Below are 17,529 nucleotides of genomic sequence, written 5' to 3'. Positions count from 1 at the left end.
GCTGTGTTAGATCATATGCCTGAATAAGACTGTTTTTGGCGAAGATATTCGCATATCTGTTGGATAGTGTCAGATTTAGGAATATTTCTAATCTTGCAATGGTATTCAGGCAGGCTTCAAATGGGACCAGGTTAATGCAGGGAGAAATCCAGAGTGATCTCTTATACTGCCTTGTTAGCATACTGACTGATTTGCTTAACAGGAGGAATCTTAATACTGTCTCCATAACTACTTGCAAAAGAAATGTATTCTCTGTAGAAACATAAAGCACAGTATCTGTTCTTTGCTCATCACTTTAAGCCACCAATCTGGAATTTGGCACACAAGTACTTCTCACTATAGAAGCCCAGTTTTTGGTATAATTTTGACCTGGTATTACAAAATGTCTCCACCACCTCCCGTTCCCCAACTCACCAGTAATATATATTGAATACTTTTCATACTGGATCAGTCACATGAAATTGAATTTGCTCAGAGCCACCGTGCCTAGCAAGCACTTATTAAATGCATCTGCTTTGTCGAACTTGACTCCTTTTTACATGTCTGCAGGTAATCTTCATTTGCAAGACTTGTTGATCAAAATAATAATTTTGATTTAATTCATATTATCAGAAGTACAACATGGTGCATTTTCAAAAGATTGATTAAATACATAGATTCAATGAATCCATAAAATCTGTGCCATAAATCTAAGTCAGTGCCTCAGGGTGTTAGGTTTTTCCTTTCCCTTTGGGATTTTAAAAATTATTCTTCCATTAGGGCAATTGTCTATGAATTGCAACTCGTCGTGTTCCAGCTTATCATACAGACCCGGAATGCACCACTACCTGTTTGTACAGGTCCCAGGGCACCTTGCCCTCCTACGGATGCCACCATGTCCCGAACCTTACTCCCCATTACATGTTAATTCTCTCCACAGCTTAGCTGAAGAGTGTCAAAGCAGACTGGCGTGGGCACCCTTGGGCCCAAATAAGGCACTCTGAGTCTCAGGAAAGGCAGCAGAATCAAGGTTTATTGTATGCTGCACATACAGATTCGCCTCTGATGGAATGAGTGAGCAGCCAATGGCAGCTCTTACATTTATTAGTTTTTTTTTTATACAAGTCAATATTTATCCTCATCTTAGTCCTAACATTCCTCTGCTCTAGTCCCGCTTTTAATGGATTCCATCATTATTTCTCAGCTGAGGGGCTGTCAGACCCTGCTCCGTCCATGTCAGTCTGACAAGGCTTACAGTATCTTTACTCCCTACTAGCTCAGCAGTTGCCACCAATATTTATAGTTGGAAAGTTCACATTCCCTCTCTAAATGAGGGGGCCTCATCCTTTCTAGTTCTCCTGTATGTCTAACCTTTGGCTTATGAAATATTGGTTTCTAGCTTATACAGAATAATAAAATATGTAGACATAAGCCTTTTTAATCCTGACCCTTACATTTTTTTAATGCTTAATGAAATACAATACTTTCTCACATGCTTAATACTTTTGTATTATGTGTAGATTACCAATTTTAAGAATGCACTTTTCTAGAAGTGCAGCCAGCTCACAGAAATTTTACATAGCCCTGATTCTGGCCTTTTATGGTCTTGCGCCCATACCTGTCAGACCAGTGATCAGTTTCTCCTCTCTTAAAAGACCAGTCATCCCACTCTGTACTAACCCATTCCCCTTTATTTTCCTGGGCACAGCCAAAGCCTGTGGATTACTGTGCCACTGCTAAATGGTAATCCTCGACTGAACCAGTGTACATTTTTTCGTATGCACCTTGCACCCAGGGGGTACTAAAATCGATTAAAACACCCCAACTTGTCTTACCACATGCAGTTTGCTGTCTGTGCTTCAGTCAATTTTGCTCCTACACATAGTCAAAGTGACATGGTGCAAACCGCTTTTTAGAACTGGCTGTTAATGCAAGTTATATCTTCTAGACATCAGTGCTGTAGCTGCTGCTCTTTTTACAATATACTATGTATTTTTGTGTGTGTGTGTGTTTATACTGTATAATATATAATGTGTATATACATAGCCACACATTACAATCACTTCCATATGAAGACAGTTGTTGATTGACAAAGCATGTCATGGTCAGGGCTACATTAGATGGTAAGCTGGCATTAGGTACTCTTAGTTGACATGCGGGACTCGGAAGATGGACAGGTGTAAATGCCTGAGTGACTTTGAGGGCCAAATCATTTTATGTCCAGATGGTTGTGGTCAGAGCATTTCTGAAATATTAAAGCTTATTGGGTACTCTAGGTCAGCTGTAGTGCGCACCTATGACAGTGGTCAATTGGGGGGGGGGGCGGCAGACTACAACCGTCAGACTACAACCGTCAGACAGGGTTTCAAGGTAAGAAATCAAGAGGCAATTCCTTCTGGTATAAACTCAAAGTTGGGCGTCTTTGGCTCACATCACAAAATTATTTTAATGGTGCTTAAGGGAGCAATGTGACATCATGCACAGTATATTCAACCAAGCTGCATATGGAACTGCAGGCTAGTCATGGTGCCTGTTCATGCAACTGTCAGAAGTTGACCTTGGATCAAAGGAAGTTCACCTGATCCAATGAATCATTTTTTGTCATGGGGATGAACAGTTACGTATGCATCATTTACCTGTGGAAGAGATGACCGCAAGATATGCTGTGGGAAGAAGAGAACCCGGTAGAGGCAATGGTGGTTTTTTTTTTTTTTTTTTACCAATGTTCATCTAGGAAACCCAGGATATGGAAATTCATGTGCATATAAATTTGATGCATACCTACCTAAACTTTGTTGCAGACCAGGTACATCCCTCCATTGAAATGGTTTCCTTGTTGGATCAAGAAGTCTGATCTGTGGTAGTTCCATTTTGCAACTTGGAGTTGAAGGATCTCCTGCTAATATCCTGGTGTTTTGATACCCCAGGGAACTGTCAGCACTGCTTGTGGAGTCCATGCCTTTGCAGATCAGTGATGTTTTTTTTGGCAGCACATAGAGGAGGAGCAACAGCATATTATGCAGGTGGTCATAATAATTTGACATGTGTATATAGTGGGGGTGAATGCTCCAAGATGTGAATGCAAGCTTAATAAACTTCCTAGAAAGTACAGTAAACAAAAAATGAAATATTTGTGACAACCCTTTTGCTTTAAATGGCAGCAATTCTCTTGGGTCCGTTTGCATGCAGTTTTTGAAGATACTTCGTGGTTGGTTGTTCCAAGCCTCTTGGAGAACTTGTTGCAGTTAAACTGCAGACATTTGCTGTTTTGCAGACAGGGGAGCAAGCAAGTACTTCCGGACTGGCTTGATGAGATCAGGGTTTCGTGGGGCCCATATCATCCACTGTAGTGTTACCCTTTCCTCTTTTCACTGCAGATAGGGGGGGGGTGTGGGGTTTTTTTTTTTTTCTCTCCTCACCAGTATAATTTTGGTAGTGTATTTGGGGACATTTCCTGATGGTACTGAATGATGAATTAATATTTGTAGTTCTTAGCCATGCAGGAGCCATAGATTTTGATCCATTCACCATAGTTTGCAGAAATGTAGCCCCAAACCTACAGGCAACCTCCACTGTTCTATGCTGTTCCCTGCAGACATTAATCAGTGTACATTATATGAATTATATGAACAAACTACATTCTGTTAGAGCTCTAAAATGTCAGATTTTTTTTCTTCTCCTTTTACATAAGTCCTTGGGCTTGTGTACATGGGGCACTTGGCTCAGAACCATCTTGGAGGAATGGCCTTTTGGTTGCAACTCCTCAATTAAGTCTTGTAAGACTTCAGTCTATAAATGGGCGCACCAAGTCCCAATGCCATCTGCCAGTTCTGTGCTGATAGTGCTGGATTTCTTTCAATTTCAGAGGGAAGTAAGCTTGATGTATTGGTCACCCACTGCACTCAGTTTCCATGGCCAGTCTGTTTTTGGACCTCAACCATACAACCATTGGACTGTGAGACAGTGGAAATGTGTTCTCTGGAGTGATGACTCATGCTTCACTGTCTGTTAGTCTGGATGAATCTTAGTTTGGCATATGTCGGGGGATTGGTACCTTGTACACTGCATAGTGCCTACTGTAAAATGTTGTGGATGAGGGATAACCATCTCAGGCCATTTTTCTGGGTTGGGGCTAGTCCCCTTAGTTCCAATAAAGGGGTACTGTTAATGCTATGTTATACAAAGACCTTTTTAGAAAACTATGGGCTTACAACATAGTGGCAACAGTTTTGGGAAGGCCATTGTCTTTTCCAGCATGACTTTACCCCTATGCACAAAGCCAGGTCCATAAAGATGCATGGTTTAACGTGTTTAGTGGGGTGAAACTTTTGCCTGAACAGATGACTGTCAACAACCCTATTGAACAACTTTAGGGGGAATTGGAAAATCAATTGCAAGACAGGTCTCCTCCAACATATGTGGAACCTGCTATAGCCACAAATTGGGCAATTTCATGGTTTTGAAATAAAATCTTTAAGCTCTAACTGGTGTGATGGTCGCACTCTAGAATCTTCTGGAAACATAGTTGCTGTTGAAATGGAGGATAATTATGAGGAAACGATTAATGAGGCTTTTTTGCATTAGTGCTTATTTTCAACCTGTAACGCATCTCTCTAGATATGCAGTGAAGTTTAGTTCATGTGTGCTTATACAGAATTTCAGGGTGGAAGATTGTTTTGCTCTGAACTGAAATGCCTGAAAGCTGTCCATGACAAGCCAGATGAATCTGAATTTATTTGGAACTGATCACGTAAGGTCTGCAATGTGGACATAGCTTTTGTGAGCTTTGTATTATCTATAGCCTCTTGCATTTGTATCTTGCTATTAGTGCATATTTATATAAAAAAAAAAAAAAAAGTGTCAATAAAAAGTGGTGAATGCTATACTGTTTTGTTTTTATAAATGTTTTATTTCTAGGTAAAACATTGGCTGAGCCTTGTGTTCAATCAGGATTTTTTTCAAGATCTTATTAGGAATTCCTACTCTCTCAGACTTGGAAGTCCAGCCTGCAGTATCTGTCTGTCTTCAGTTTGGCAGCAGGAGGTTCAAAGTTTTTTAAGGAGGAGTTCTGTACCAGCAGTAGAGGAATTGGTGAACCTTGCAAATATTGCCAATAATATCCCTGATCTGTCCATGCAACTGACTGGGAAAGAGTTGTCTCATCAGTAAGTCTTTTTGTTGTCTTAAACTTTTTCTCTAGTTAATCAAAGTGTAAAAAAAAAATGCAGAAATGGTCAAATGTACACATATATGAAAGTCCAGTTTTTTTTGAGAGCGAGAGAGAAAGTGAAAGATTTGCCAGATACTCCAAAAATCCTAACTGTCCTGCTAATTTAAAAAAAAAAAAAATTTAAAAAAAAAATCTCATTAAGTCCAAAATAAAGTTAAATTCTGCACACAAATGGTAGGATTCCTGAAGGAGTTTTTGTCAGGATTTTGGGCCCGTTTTAAAGCAGACTTGAATGGAAATTGCAGACTATTTAACATTATGCTGAACTGTATTAACATATGAGAGAGTATAATTTAACTTTTTTTCCCCACTCCCCTTTTCTCCCTATTTTCAGTTGTTTCACTATCAGAAAACTACTGGTTTCTCCAGAGTCAGTTTCTTGGAATGATTTAGTCATGACACTAGCCTGGCAGGATCAGCGTGCCAAGAGCCTGGCTCCTAGGCTGAATTCTAATGGCTTCAGATATGTTTCAGTAAAACCAGAAAAATATCAAAAGGAAAAACATCCCACCCCAGCAAGTGGAGTAAATGGGTCAGTTGATATTGCTTGCCAGAGCTTGGTAGAAGCTGAGAAATGTAAGCCTAATACAGCACAAGGTTTGTCTTGTCAGGAAGTCTTGAGTATCTCCCTTAAAAGCAGCTCACTTGGTAACATAATGGCTACAATAAAACCGCCTTCTCTCAGCTCCTTTGACTCTGGCATTGATGCAGTGGGAAGCTATCATTTAGACAGTGGAATGAAAAGGGAAAGCTTTGAAATGCTTAACAAGACACATTGGGCAAAGGATGTATTTAAAACTAAAAAATCCCAAGACATTGAAGTTCTTGAGGAAGATTCTTCCAGTGTTTCTGACTCTGAAAAACATCTACCAGACCCAAGTTATAATTCTGGAAGGAGTAACCCTTGTGGGAATGGGCATTTTCCAAAAACTGCAAGGAATGCTTTTAATTTTGAAGTCAAAATTGCACGTTCTGCAAGCCTTCCCAAAAACCCATGGCTTAGTTTACCTCTGGAAGAGCTAGAGAGTTACTACAGTGTATCCATTACACCAAAGAAAGTTCCTGGTGATGGTAAGCAACACAGCAATTCTACGGAAGGTAGAGATTTATCTCTGGACTGTTACTGGCAAGCAGTTAACTGTGAAAAGAGAAAGAACAGAAGAACACGGTCTGTGGAAGTTCAGGCATGCTGCCTTGATTTCAGTAAAGAAGCAGAGTCGAAAGACACTGCAATTCAAACTGAAGGCAAAGTGGAATTCTTGGAAGATCAGAGAATTCTGGAAAATTCTGTACCCCTCAGCCCCATTAAAAATATTCTTTCAAGTACTTTAAATGACTTTCAGGAAAAATCAGATTATGCTGCTGATGTTTCTTCTGCCTTGCTCTGGGATAGTTACGACCTTCACTCTTCTCGAAATCAAGAAGAAAGTGCAAGTGAAAGGTGAGTTGATCATTGATTAAAAAAGGTATTTTGTCAGGCGAGACTGCTAAATCTGGAGGCTAAGAACTCTACCAATTAGTCTATATTGTAGTATTACACATTGTTGATCATGGTTTTGTTTATCAATGCTTTCAACTGGGGAGAGAGGCTTTGGTGTCATCTTTACTGTAATAACTGGCATTCACTATCTTGATTTGAATTTGGATGTTTATAAGGAATGTTGGCTTTAATTTTCTATTGAAGTGCTGTAGTTGTTGGTACTTAAAATTGTTCATACTCTGGGATTACATTGCAGGTGATTAAAGAATTTAATTATTGCTGTAATAAGTGTAATACTTGAGCAGTGAGTGCTGAGGAGTTTATGCACATTTTTATAACTGAATTCATGCTAATAGTACTTCAGTTCTTTTCTCACTTTGTATATTCTGTCTGAATTTTACTTGTGCAAAAATCTGTGCCCCAGTTCAGTATGTTAGTTGTGTACAATCTTATGAACCTTGCGTTTCAAAATACAAAACAAAACACAAAAATGTGATGTACATCTATAGCCAAGGAGAATAGTTAAGTACCTAGTTTTTATAGATTACTTCACTATTCACTAACTATAGAGTTACACAATTATGTAAAATATTGTAATGCGTTTATGCATATCAAATCATTAAATTAAAATGCTAAATTCAAGTTTCATACCCCATTTCACATTGCTTGCAAAAAATTAAGTGTCCGACTCGTGCCAATGAGTTGGATCTTTCCAATTCTTCAATGCATCAGTTACAGACTTGATTGTCAAATGTACTGTTTTTAATTGTGTGCACAAAAAAAATTGCCATTTCAAATCAAATTAAGGTAGTAGACATCGTGATTAGAGCCACAGCAGCTTGTTTTTGAGGTTCTGTTAGCCGTATAACCCTTATGTTCTTGTTGCTGCTTGGGTATCTCCCTCAAATCATGCGGCTTCTTTAAAAACAATTTTATTGAAATTGCAATTATTTAATTTGGCAAAAGAGATCTTAATTACATCAGTGTGAAGTCATACTCTGACGGTAGGTAACGGGGCCAGGAAAAGCTTAGTCTTTCCTGAATGGTGGTTGATTGAGAATATAAGCTCTGTAAAGTAAATTAATGCTTAAATGTGTTTTTTATTTTGATATTTCCTGCAACAATTGGATAAAGATGCTAGAATATCTCACCTAAATTTTTTTTTTTTTTTTTCTTCCCCCACCCAACCATCAAAACAAACTTTTGTTAATTTATATTACATTTTTATTACTAGTTTCTGAACTATTTGTGAGAACATACCTGTTAAGTTGAGGCTTCCTATCCATATGTGCATAATCTTTTCTTTCAATTTTGTACCTGCTTATTATGATAGGAAATGTGCCCCCTTAACATTAACAGTACTGGGTACAATAGGTACCCATCAGTGTCCACCTCATTCATAGGTCCCATTTAAAGTTAACAGTCATCCTATCTCACGTGTCATTTTGGGATATGTGAAAATTTGTCTCTAAAATTCAGTTAAGACAAGGGAAAGTGCAAACTCCACATGCATAGTGATATGGTAGAGAATCCGTATGTAGTTTCAAATTGTTCAGTATTGCATTTCCAACAGTCAAAGTGAATGTCGTAGTTTGAGTGGATTCAGGATAGTTTGAGCAATTCTGTTTCTGGTGATATGTGCATCCCAGGACTGTTTACTATGTATGACCATGCTAAGCAAAAGAGCATTGGGAAATTTAGTTAATTAGGCTAAATTTAGTTTGGCTTCAGTGTGTTTTTTTTTTTTTTTTTTTTTTAATATTCATTATACCTTGGCAATATGTTGTACAGCAGTTAGTGATGCTATATTACAAATTCTGCACCTGGCCATTATCAGTTTTGAATTCCTACTTGTTGATTTTTAAATTGGTCCAGTACAAATCTTTAAAAAGCCACAAATGTATTAAATGTTAAGTCGTTTATCAAGAAGCTGTTAGACTAATGTGCTTAAAAGCAAAATGTCTTACTTATAAACCTGTTAAGTTAACAAGACTGTTTTTAACTAAACAGCAGTTTCAAGTTTGTCTAGCTTTTTCCAATTAAACAGCTGAGGCACTTAAAACCAGCTCATGGTCAAAGCTCAAAGGGTATCCATTGTAAACAGGTAGCGCAGTGGTAGTGCTTCTGCTTTGCAGTAAGGAGACTGTGGAAGATTGTGGGTTCGCTTCCCGGTTCCTCTGTGTGGATAGTGCTTTGAGTACTAAGAAAAGCGCTATATAAATGTAATGAATTATTATTATCATTATTATTAAGGACAAAATAAAAAGGTCTGAATTCATTAAAGTAGCTTTTCTTGCAATTTAACTGCACATGACGCCTTCTCAGATTCCTTTTTCTCTGTTTATTTCTCCACTTTCCTTAACGGCTAATATGAACTACATCACTGCTCTCTTGTAAAACAAGCCGTGACTTTGTTTACACTAAAATACTCTGCCAAAAAATACTTGCACTGGCTCAATTATCATACTTCACATGAAGCGCTGCAACTAAATTTCTGTAAAGCCTAGAAAAGTAGGGGCTGAAAAGATTGGTCATGGATAGGGGTGATTTTTAAATAACGGAAAATCAGCAATTTAGATCGGCAACTATTTGATTTGGAGCATTTCTACTTTACATTTAAAATTGTATAAAATTGTTTTTGTATCAAAATGAAGTTGTAATAATTCAGACAATATATTGTAATATCCTCATTAGTTTTGTTTTTGAAATGATTACACAACTTTTCTTTAACTTATTACATTTTAAGGGAGTATTTCGCCAGGAGAACTGACTGTGCATGCACGTAAAACCATGTCTGATTAGTTGAAAACTACAGAATGACTTGTGCCAATTGTCACAGAAATTCTCACAAATGCTCTTGCTTGGAACAAGCCCATGATTTGGCTAGAGCTTGTGACTAATTTTTGACTAACATCTTGGAAGTCTACTCTATTGAGCTTTCCCTAAACCCACAACAGCCTAGTCTCTCTGTCTGTGCGCCGATATAACAACTGCCTTTATTCCTTCAAAAGCAGCCTCTACAGCCACAGTTTAGGATGACTGAAAACCACTTTTTCTTCTCGTAATATGCAAATTCTAAATACTTACAAACAATCCAGATTAGATGGATTCAAAACATTTTGGCTAACTAGATATGAAGTACAGTGCAGTTTCCAATCACTGTCAAACTTTTGAGTCTACTGTTAACAGACAGTTGCAGATTGCACCTTGGATGCTTGAGCATTTTACAGTGGAGCAACTTTTTTTTTTTTTTTTTTTTTTTTTAATTTGTTTTCAGTTTTGTAGATTAAAAGAAAATAGTCCACTTCTTTTTAGTGATCATAAAATTAAAGTGAAATATTGCAGTGTTTAGCAGATTTATTTGATTTTTGTCAAGAACTGCTTTTTACCATTAAAAGGGTAATGATCAAGTCTTCATCACCCTTTCAAAGATTACTCATGTTGACTCTGCCCATGTTTGGCAACGAAGAACTTGAAAGAAATGGAGTCAGGATTACAAGAGTATTTAGAGCAGGTACGGTTATCTTCTGCTTTTGCAAATGGTTTGCTTTTCACAGGATGACAGTTCAAGCAGTACAGCAACTGAAGATAAAACTCATTACAGTGTATAAAAAGGGCATCTAAGCATGTATAGTGACTGAAACATGTCCTTTCACCTCCTTGGAAAAATGTATCCCTTCAAAGCAAACTTGCATAAGGGGTTATCTGTTCTGTTACATGCTAGATTAGTTGCAGTGACTCACTAAAGTTTTGTGTACTTGTTCCCAAAAAATTCTTTACCTTGTCAGTGGTCAAGTAACATACTAACCTGTAATTCATATTAAACCAGAAGTGAGATGTCTGCGCAGCATGTAAGCCCTTATCCATCCATTTCTCACTGTCTCCACTATTGAAATGTAACAGAGGAATAAACAGTAGCTTTCATTTACTGTAGTTGTCTTGAACTTTGCAAAGGTGGTCTTCACTGTAGTGCAATGTGACACTACACAATTTTTCCAACCCACCTTCCATCCCCTCCAGCTTCAGATTTCATTTATTAAGCAAATCGGGGACGGTAGTGGACTGCTTGTGTGTTCCTAGTAGCTCGGGTGTGATTTTTTTTTTTTTTTTTTAAACCTTAAATCATTGTGACGGGGTCTGTATATGCAAAAGCCGAGAAGCGTGCTCACATGAAAGCGTAAATAATGCAATGCAGCCGCAAGGAAAAGGGAAGCCAATGTTTTGTACCTTGGAAAAGCCTCTCTTCTGTTTACATTTGTCTTGGGTTTTACATACCACTCCATAATGGGACAGGGGAGGTGAATTTGCTGTTGAATCTGCCATATCTGAAAATCATTTGTAGAGTAGTGGTGTGGTCAGGCAGCACCTTCCAGGATTTCGATACTTTGGAATTGTGAAACTGTGTAATGGAAAGACATTACGGGGTTGTGTAGTTTGTCAACCCCTGCAACTTCTTGTGATGCTAACTTATGCTGTATCTTAGACTGATATTCAGTCACTTCAACAGTTCAAAGCAGTTTAGTTTACTTTATTACTAAAATTTTTTTTTTTTTTTTTTTTTAAGCGACAATAACAATTTTCTGGAAGCATTGAAAGCACACCACAGCATATGTCTAAATAGTGTGTGAGGGAATTGGATGTAGTCTTCAGTAATGACTATATTGATGGAGTTAAAGCCAGTCTTAAGCATTTCCTACATTTTATTCAGGATACTTGAGGTTGCAGGTAATATTTTAAGAAACATTACCTGATGTATACCAATTAATATATATATTTTTTTTTTTTATTAATTTTATTGTAATCATTCAATACAAATCAAATAATTTATAACAAAAAAAAGAAAAATTAATATAAAATTCTCTGCCTTCCCTAAATGACTTATGAACATAATTAATTTGAAAAGTCTCTTTTCAAAAGCAGCTGTAAAGAGCTGTTGTAAATTAAGGTTTTAAAAATGAAAATATCCTGAATCAGTTTACTTGTTCATGTGATACTGATCTTCTGCCAATTTGAATACTGATTTTGATTACATTTATTAAGCATTGTTTATCTGTTGCTGGGGAAAAAAGTCTGTCTGTCCATTCTTTTTAAATCCCACAGTAAAATCTTGTATTTAAGGTTGTTCCTCTAACCACCTTTCCTGTTACTTGAGGGAAACCTTCTGTCAGATTTTTAAACAATTTTCAGGGCCTGATCGATAGTGTAGCATTTAATATTTGCAGTAGCATTTATATTGTATTATATAACCGCAAATCCATTTTGATAGTGAAGCATTTAATCTGTCTTACTCCTCCCTCTTAATCAATTTACTCTAAGCTCCACACAGTTACACACATATGCTTAGTTTTTAAACAATGTTTATTATGATATACTAGTGTGTGCTTCCAGAATTTTTATAATAAATAACCTACATTTAGAGCATATGAGCTTGTACTTGTGTATGTGTGCTGTTTTTGCTTGCTGATTGTTTTTGTTAAATCTGAGACCAAGGGAAAATCATTAGGTGGCTTCACACAGAATATCGGCATTTTAGGTGAGTAATTGTTTCAAAATATCTGGTCATCCAGGTACTCTGCTGAATTTGAATACTTGTTCAGTGAATGGGAACAAAAGGAAAAAGACCATCTTCAGTCTGTGGAAAGGTTACTTGTCCAAGCATCCCAAATCCTTGATGTGAGTAACTTTGCTATACTAATACTGTTTGATTTCCTGTACTGGTCTTGCACCTTTTAGTGTTTTAATAGTATACAGTATACTGAAAATCCCATCAGTTTTAACACCATGCAATGTGAGTGATATTGAAGGGATTCAACATTGCTTTATTCAGTTTACATAATGGATCACAAAAGGTAATGACACTGTTCTGTGGTAGTGTATCACACCAAAGGTATTTTTCCAGCTTCTACTTGTGAAGTTTGAATATAACAACATATAACCATATGAATGGTGCTGCCAATTAAAGTTGAAGTTGATTTTTGAATTCATTTTTATATATACGCTAGGAAGAAGAAAATGTGCTAGAACAGGAGGAAATGCTCGATTTTCTTGTGAAAACACAAAGTACCGGCAAACATTGGGAAATTTGGAATGAATCCTACATTGGTGGTGAAGAAACAAACCAGGTGAGTTGGAGAGCTGGTCTTAACAGTCAGTTTTACTGGTCTACATCCGTATTAACAAGTGTGTTCATATGTCATGCCAACTGCAGAAACTTGGAATGGTTTGGAACAACTTAGATTTTTTTTTTTTCCCCCCTTTAGATTATATGTAGTATACAAGTATCTAAGCATTGAATTTTAGTGGGTTAGATGCACTATTCTAACAACTTGTTTTAATAAAGAAAAGCCACCAGTGTGGCTGATGGCAATAGAGCATTTCCTTAATCTTCATCAAACTGAAATTTTCTCCAAGTACTTTTAGTAATATTCTAATAGTCACTCATAGGTTGCACTAGGATTATTAAACTTAATGAATATTGTAGGGGCTAAAAGTTTCAAGACTACTCTCTCCTTGATTGACGTAAACAATATGTAATTTGTACACTGACAGAATGTGCTTCTGTTCACGTGAATGTTGTATCAGAAGGAACTATGTATGCAGAGAAACTATGCTAATTCGAAATGTGTAAAGGTTTTACCTGCATATTTTCTAATGAACAATCAAATCCTAGTTGTGTGGGGCAATCCATGAGTGACAACTTCAAAACTTTAATTGTTTTATTTTTTTCTAAATGTCTGGCTCAGGTAAGCTTGACATTAGTCTTTTGAACACTGGATTAGCAACATGTTTTTAAGGTGAACAAGTTTACAAAGTAGCAGTGCTGCTTTTTTCTTTATGGTTTAAATTCTACTATAATAACTTACATTAGTAAGTTTACTGATGCTATAAATGGTATTACTAAAAATATGATGCCAGTTTTAAATAAGTATTAGCATGTTAAAATACCATGTTACTGTTTGCATAACCAATTTAGGCAAGCTTTTGTGCAGTTTAAATTAGTAATTCATTTAGCAACAGTGCCAGGGATTTTTTTTGTTTTAGTACCTTTTTAAGATTAGTCAGTGCTGTCCAGCCAAAGAAATGGGCAATTACATCCCCCTTAGTATTATACTCGTCTCTGTTTTTTTTGCATGGTACAATGATAGTGTGTACAAATACTCAATATGGTTACTAGTGTTGTATCCTGTTTAATTATCCATTTCTTTAATCTGCTAGATTTTGTGTAGTTTTAGTTTAATAAATATTGCTGCTTTTATAAATGCATTGTTGTCTGTGTCCTAAAGATGATCAAATGTTAAAGATTTAATGCTATTTATGTCACTGCTATTTTAATTCTTAATGTTCATTTGTTTTAGGTTCCTTTGTCTACCAGTGATTTTCTCCAAAATGGTGTTTTACTGCTTGATTCTCCAAGCACAACCAATGACCTAGACACTGTGAGCTGTTCTAGCCATTCATCTGCACTCAAAGCCAATTGTTCTTCCTCAGACAACAAATTTCAGGAGGAAAAAAATGAGCCTTCCTATGGCAAGGTTAACAATATTTGTACCCCAAGCAATATTCCTAGTGTTCTTAAGGAGCTTAAAGAGCTTTATGTCATAGAGAGGAAGATCTTGGAAGAGAATGTAAAGATACATGAACTGCAACATTTGGAGAAATGCAACCAAATTGATGTTCAGTGTTCAAAGGAAATGGTGCAAAATATGAGAAAACAGAGAGCATTATTCTTTATGGACCTTGAAAAGGAACAAGGAGTAGAGAATTTAGAAAAACATCTTGCAAAAGAGAGTAAGCTTACACATAAAATGCCATCAATGCCTTGTGACTTTAACAGGAGTAGTATTTGTAATAAATACTGTGAGGGTACAATAGCAGATTTAGAAAGCACTAAATTAGCTATTCACAGCAGCTTGTGTGAAGCAGTGGGAACATCCTCAAGTATCTCACAAAGGAGCTGTAGATCTTCACTGGCCTTAACTGATAGCACTGTTACTTTAGACCAAGACCCATTGGAAAGTGCAGTAGCTGCCTTAAATCACGAGTCCTGTGTAGTGCATGACCAGAATTCTAATCTAAATTGTGAATGGACTAAACCTGAAGAAATGCAGTCTAATCACACTGTTAGCTTGGTTGATGCTGAAAGACTGTCAGAAGTATCTAGTTTCACTGAGGAGAGCAGAATGATTTGCATGCAGGAGTCCCCTACAAAAGTGCCATGTAACTTGCTAAAGAACATCAATAAAAATGATGCATTTTGGAACATGGAGAATAAATGCAATCTTAAACCCAGTGGGACAAGTCCACTTCCGTTTTCCTTTGAAAGGCAACATGCCTGGGTTTCTGATCCAAGGGATATGGAGGTCTTATCACCAGTGCCAAAACCCAGAAAATTATCTCCACCCTGTAAAAATGAGCCAAATGGTAACTTAAAGGACGTTTGTAATGCGGGAGAGAAGAAAGAATCTTGTGTGTTTTTAAATGAATTAGCCAGTAAACAATCTCCAAAACCAACAGAGAGAATACAAGTGGTACCAGAAAATCCAGACTTTGAACTTTTGACTGAAAGAAGTCCTACCCAGAGGTTGCTTCCTCCTCTAAAGAGTTGTGATCTTAATGATGTGTGTGAGGCATTCCGCACAGTATTTGTAGATGAGTCTAATGCTAAAATACTTCAAAAGCCATATCACTGCTCAGTGCAGAGTATTCAATGTTCTTTTTCTGAGAATTGTGATGCTCTCAGTCCTGCAAGGAATGACAAAATGGAACATATAACCTCTGTGGAAGTATCTGATTTTGGTATTGATGTGGCAGTTGGTAAGACTTTTGCAAAACGGTGTGATGCTAGTCAATTTCCTCTTGGCTTTGTAAGGAAATATGAAGAGGATCGTCTACCAACAATTGGAACTATCTTTGATCATTGTCTAATTAAGGTATTACTTCAAGTTTACATTTTATATTGAGTTTTTGCTAATATTATATACTTATTTCTTTTTACCATTGAAACGTTTTTCCTAAATATAAATATTATACTATGAATATTTGGTGTATATCCTAGTTGGCATATTGTGCCATTATATTGATATTTATCATTTATTTTTATGGTGTTCTACTTATGTTGCTGTCCTGTAAATTCTGTGGAGGGATTACAGTGAATTGAACTACAATTTTGAAATTGCATCTTCCAATAATAGGAAATTAAATTACTTGGATGACTACTATTTGTAACTCTTAAATTAGCTTTAGAGAACACTAGCTCTGTAATAAATACACATGAGTGTATTTGGTAAACATCTTAAAGTAAAACTCAAATCAGTTTTTAAAATCTATTGGGCCCAGTTTTAACAAATGGCCTTATCTCTGGTAATACCTTAATAGGTAGGTGGAGAAAAATGTGAAGTAAGTGAACATATGGCACTTGAATGTCGGTCCCCTAGTACATACAGTAAATGCAACAGAAGCAGGTTACTTGCACTTCAGTTTTGCATCATTGTGAAACTGGTTTCACATATGCAAGCTATTTTCAGTATGTTAGCAGGTGATTTTTTTTAAATTTTTTTTTTTATTTTATTTTATTTTTTTAAAATAACCGAAGACCAGAAGGGTATAACAAGCTGGACATTTTGACAATTCAATATGCAGAAGTGACCCTTTATTTTCTATTAAAATACAATCTCTTATATTTCTCTTCTGGTTCGTCCTGCTTCCACTTCAAAACCAGTCCCGCCCACACGCAACCGACACGGCATTTCTCGATTCCTATTCGTCCTCTTCCATGTCATGCACTATACTGGCCTGCTGAGCGGAATACATCCAACAAGTACTTGAGGTGCTGCCACAATGGTAAAGAAGCTTTACCACCTTTGCAGGAGCCACCTGTGTCTTTACAACAACTTTTTACACAACAGACATCAAAAGCTAAAAATTATCGTGAACACATTCGAGAATACAACTCTTCTCTAGCATTTGCTTCCATGGGTGCACAGATAACTCAACCTCCTGGCCACGGACCATACTGTTTTAAAATACATGGACGAATTTATCACCAGATCTCTCCACTATACGCTAACACTTCTATCTCTCCAGGATATGGACAGTTGTATGTTTTTGACACAGCACAAGCTACTTAAGTACAATAACAAAATAAGCAAACTCTGTATGCAGCGAAACTGTACTTCTCCAGCTAGATTCCATGCTCAGAACCATCAACCCCTTCGCTAAATCATACAAACACATGCATGAAATCGCTCAGTCCAGTCCAACAGCATCTGTACGAATGGTTTTCAAGGAAAACCCTAGGCAGGATTTACGATGATGCAATGCCTCGACATGTCACACCGATGTTGCAGCGATTTTTGTCGGAGAAGACTGTGAACCGCCTTCCAAAAGGGACATTTGCATCTATCCCATAGGCAACTCCTGTAAACAGATTTCCACACTCAATATGAATTGCAATTCTATAGTTTACCCACTTTTATTCCCTTACGGAGACATTGGCTGGCACAAAGATTTACAACATGTTCCAGATAAAAGAACCACCAAGCGAATAAGGCTTACTCAATGCCAATTTTACGCATACAGATTAGCAATAAGGAATACATTTAGTATTTTGCACTCCAGCAAACTATTCCAACAGTATGTCGTAGATGCGTATGTTAAAACAATTGAGACGTGTGCCCTCTATCTCAGATTACATCAACAAGATCTGCACGTGGAACAATACAAAGGACTTTCGGACGCATTGCAAGCAAATGCTGACAATAACATACGTGTAGGCAAACTGATCATATTACCATCCACATTTCCAGGAAGTCCAAGATAATGCAACAAAACTATCAGGATG

General features: G+C 37.0%; 1 protein-coding gene across 2 annotated transcripts in view; it reads left to right on the top strand.

The window, feature by feature from the left end:
• The window catches only part of LOC114648438 (uncharacterized), a 77,225-nt gene that overhangs the window by 40,054 nt on the left and 19,642 nt on the right, over positions 1 to 17,529 (top strand). The window contains exons 12-16 of one of the 2 annotated variants that reach the window (XM_051925275.1): positions 4,897 to 5,144; positions 5,544 to 6,650; positions 12,257 to 12,362; positions 12,692 to 12,811; positions 14,045 to 15,619. In XM_051925275.1, the coding sequence (XP_051781235.1) occupies positions 4,897 to 5,144; positions 5,544 to 6,650; positions 12,257 to 12,362; positions 12,692 to 12,811; positions 14,045 to 15,619 (3,156 nt within the window). The remainder of the gene's footprint in view (positions 1 to 4,896; positions 5,145 to 5,543; positions 6,651 to 12,256; positions 12,363 to 12,691; positions 12,812 to 14,044; positions 15,620 to 17,529) is intronic. The other variant, XM_051925276.1, reaches the window with a different exon arrangement.

This window comes from Erpetoichthys calabaricus, chromosome 3 (assembly GCF_900747795.2).
Source record: "Erpetoichthys calabaricus chromosome 3, fErpCal1.3, whole genome shotgun sequence".
In the NCBI taxonomy this organism is placed as follows: domain Eukaryota; kingdom Metazoa; phylum Chordata; class Cladistia; order Polypteriformes; family Polypteridae; genus Erpetoichthys; species Erpetoichthys calabaricus.
The sequence above is the reverse complement of the archived record's forward strand: the minus strand, read 5'-3'. Positions and strand labels throughout refer to the sequence as shown.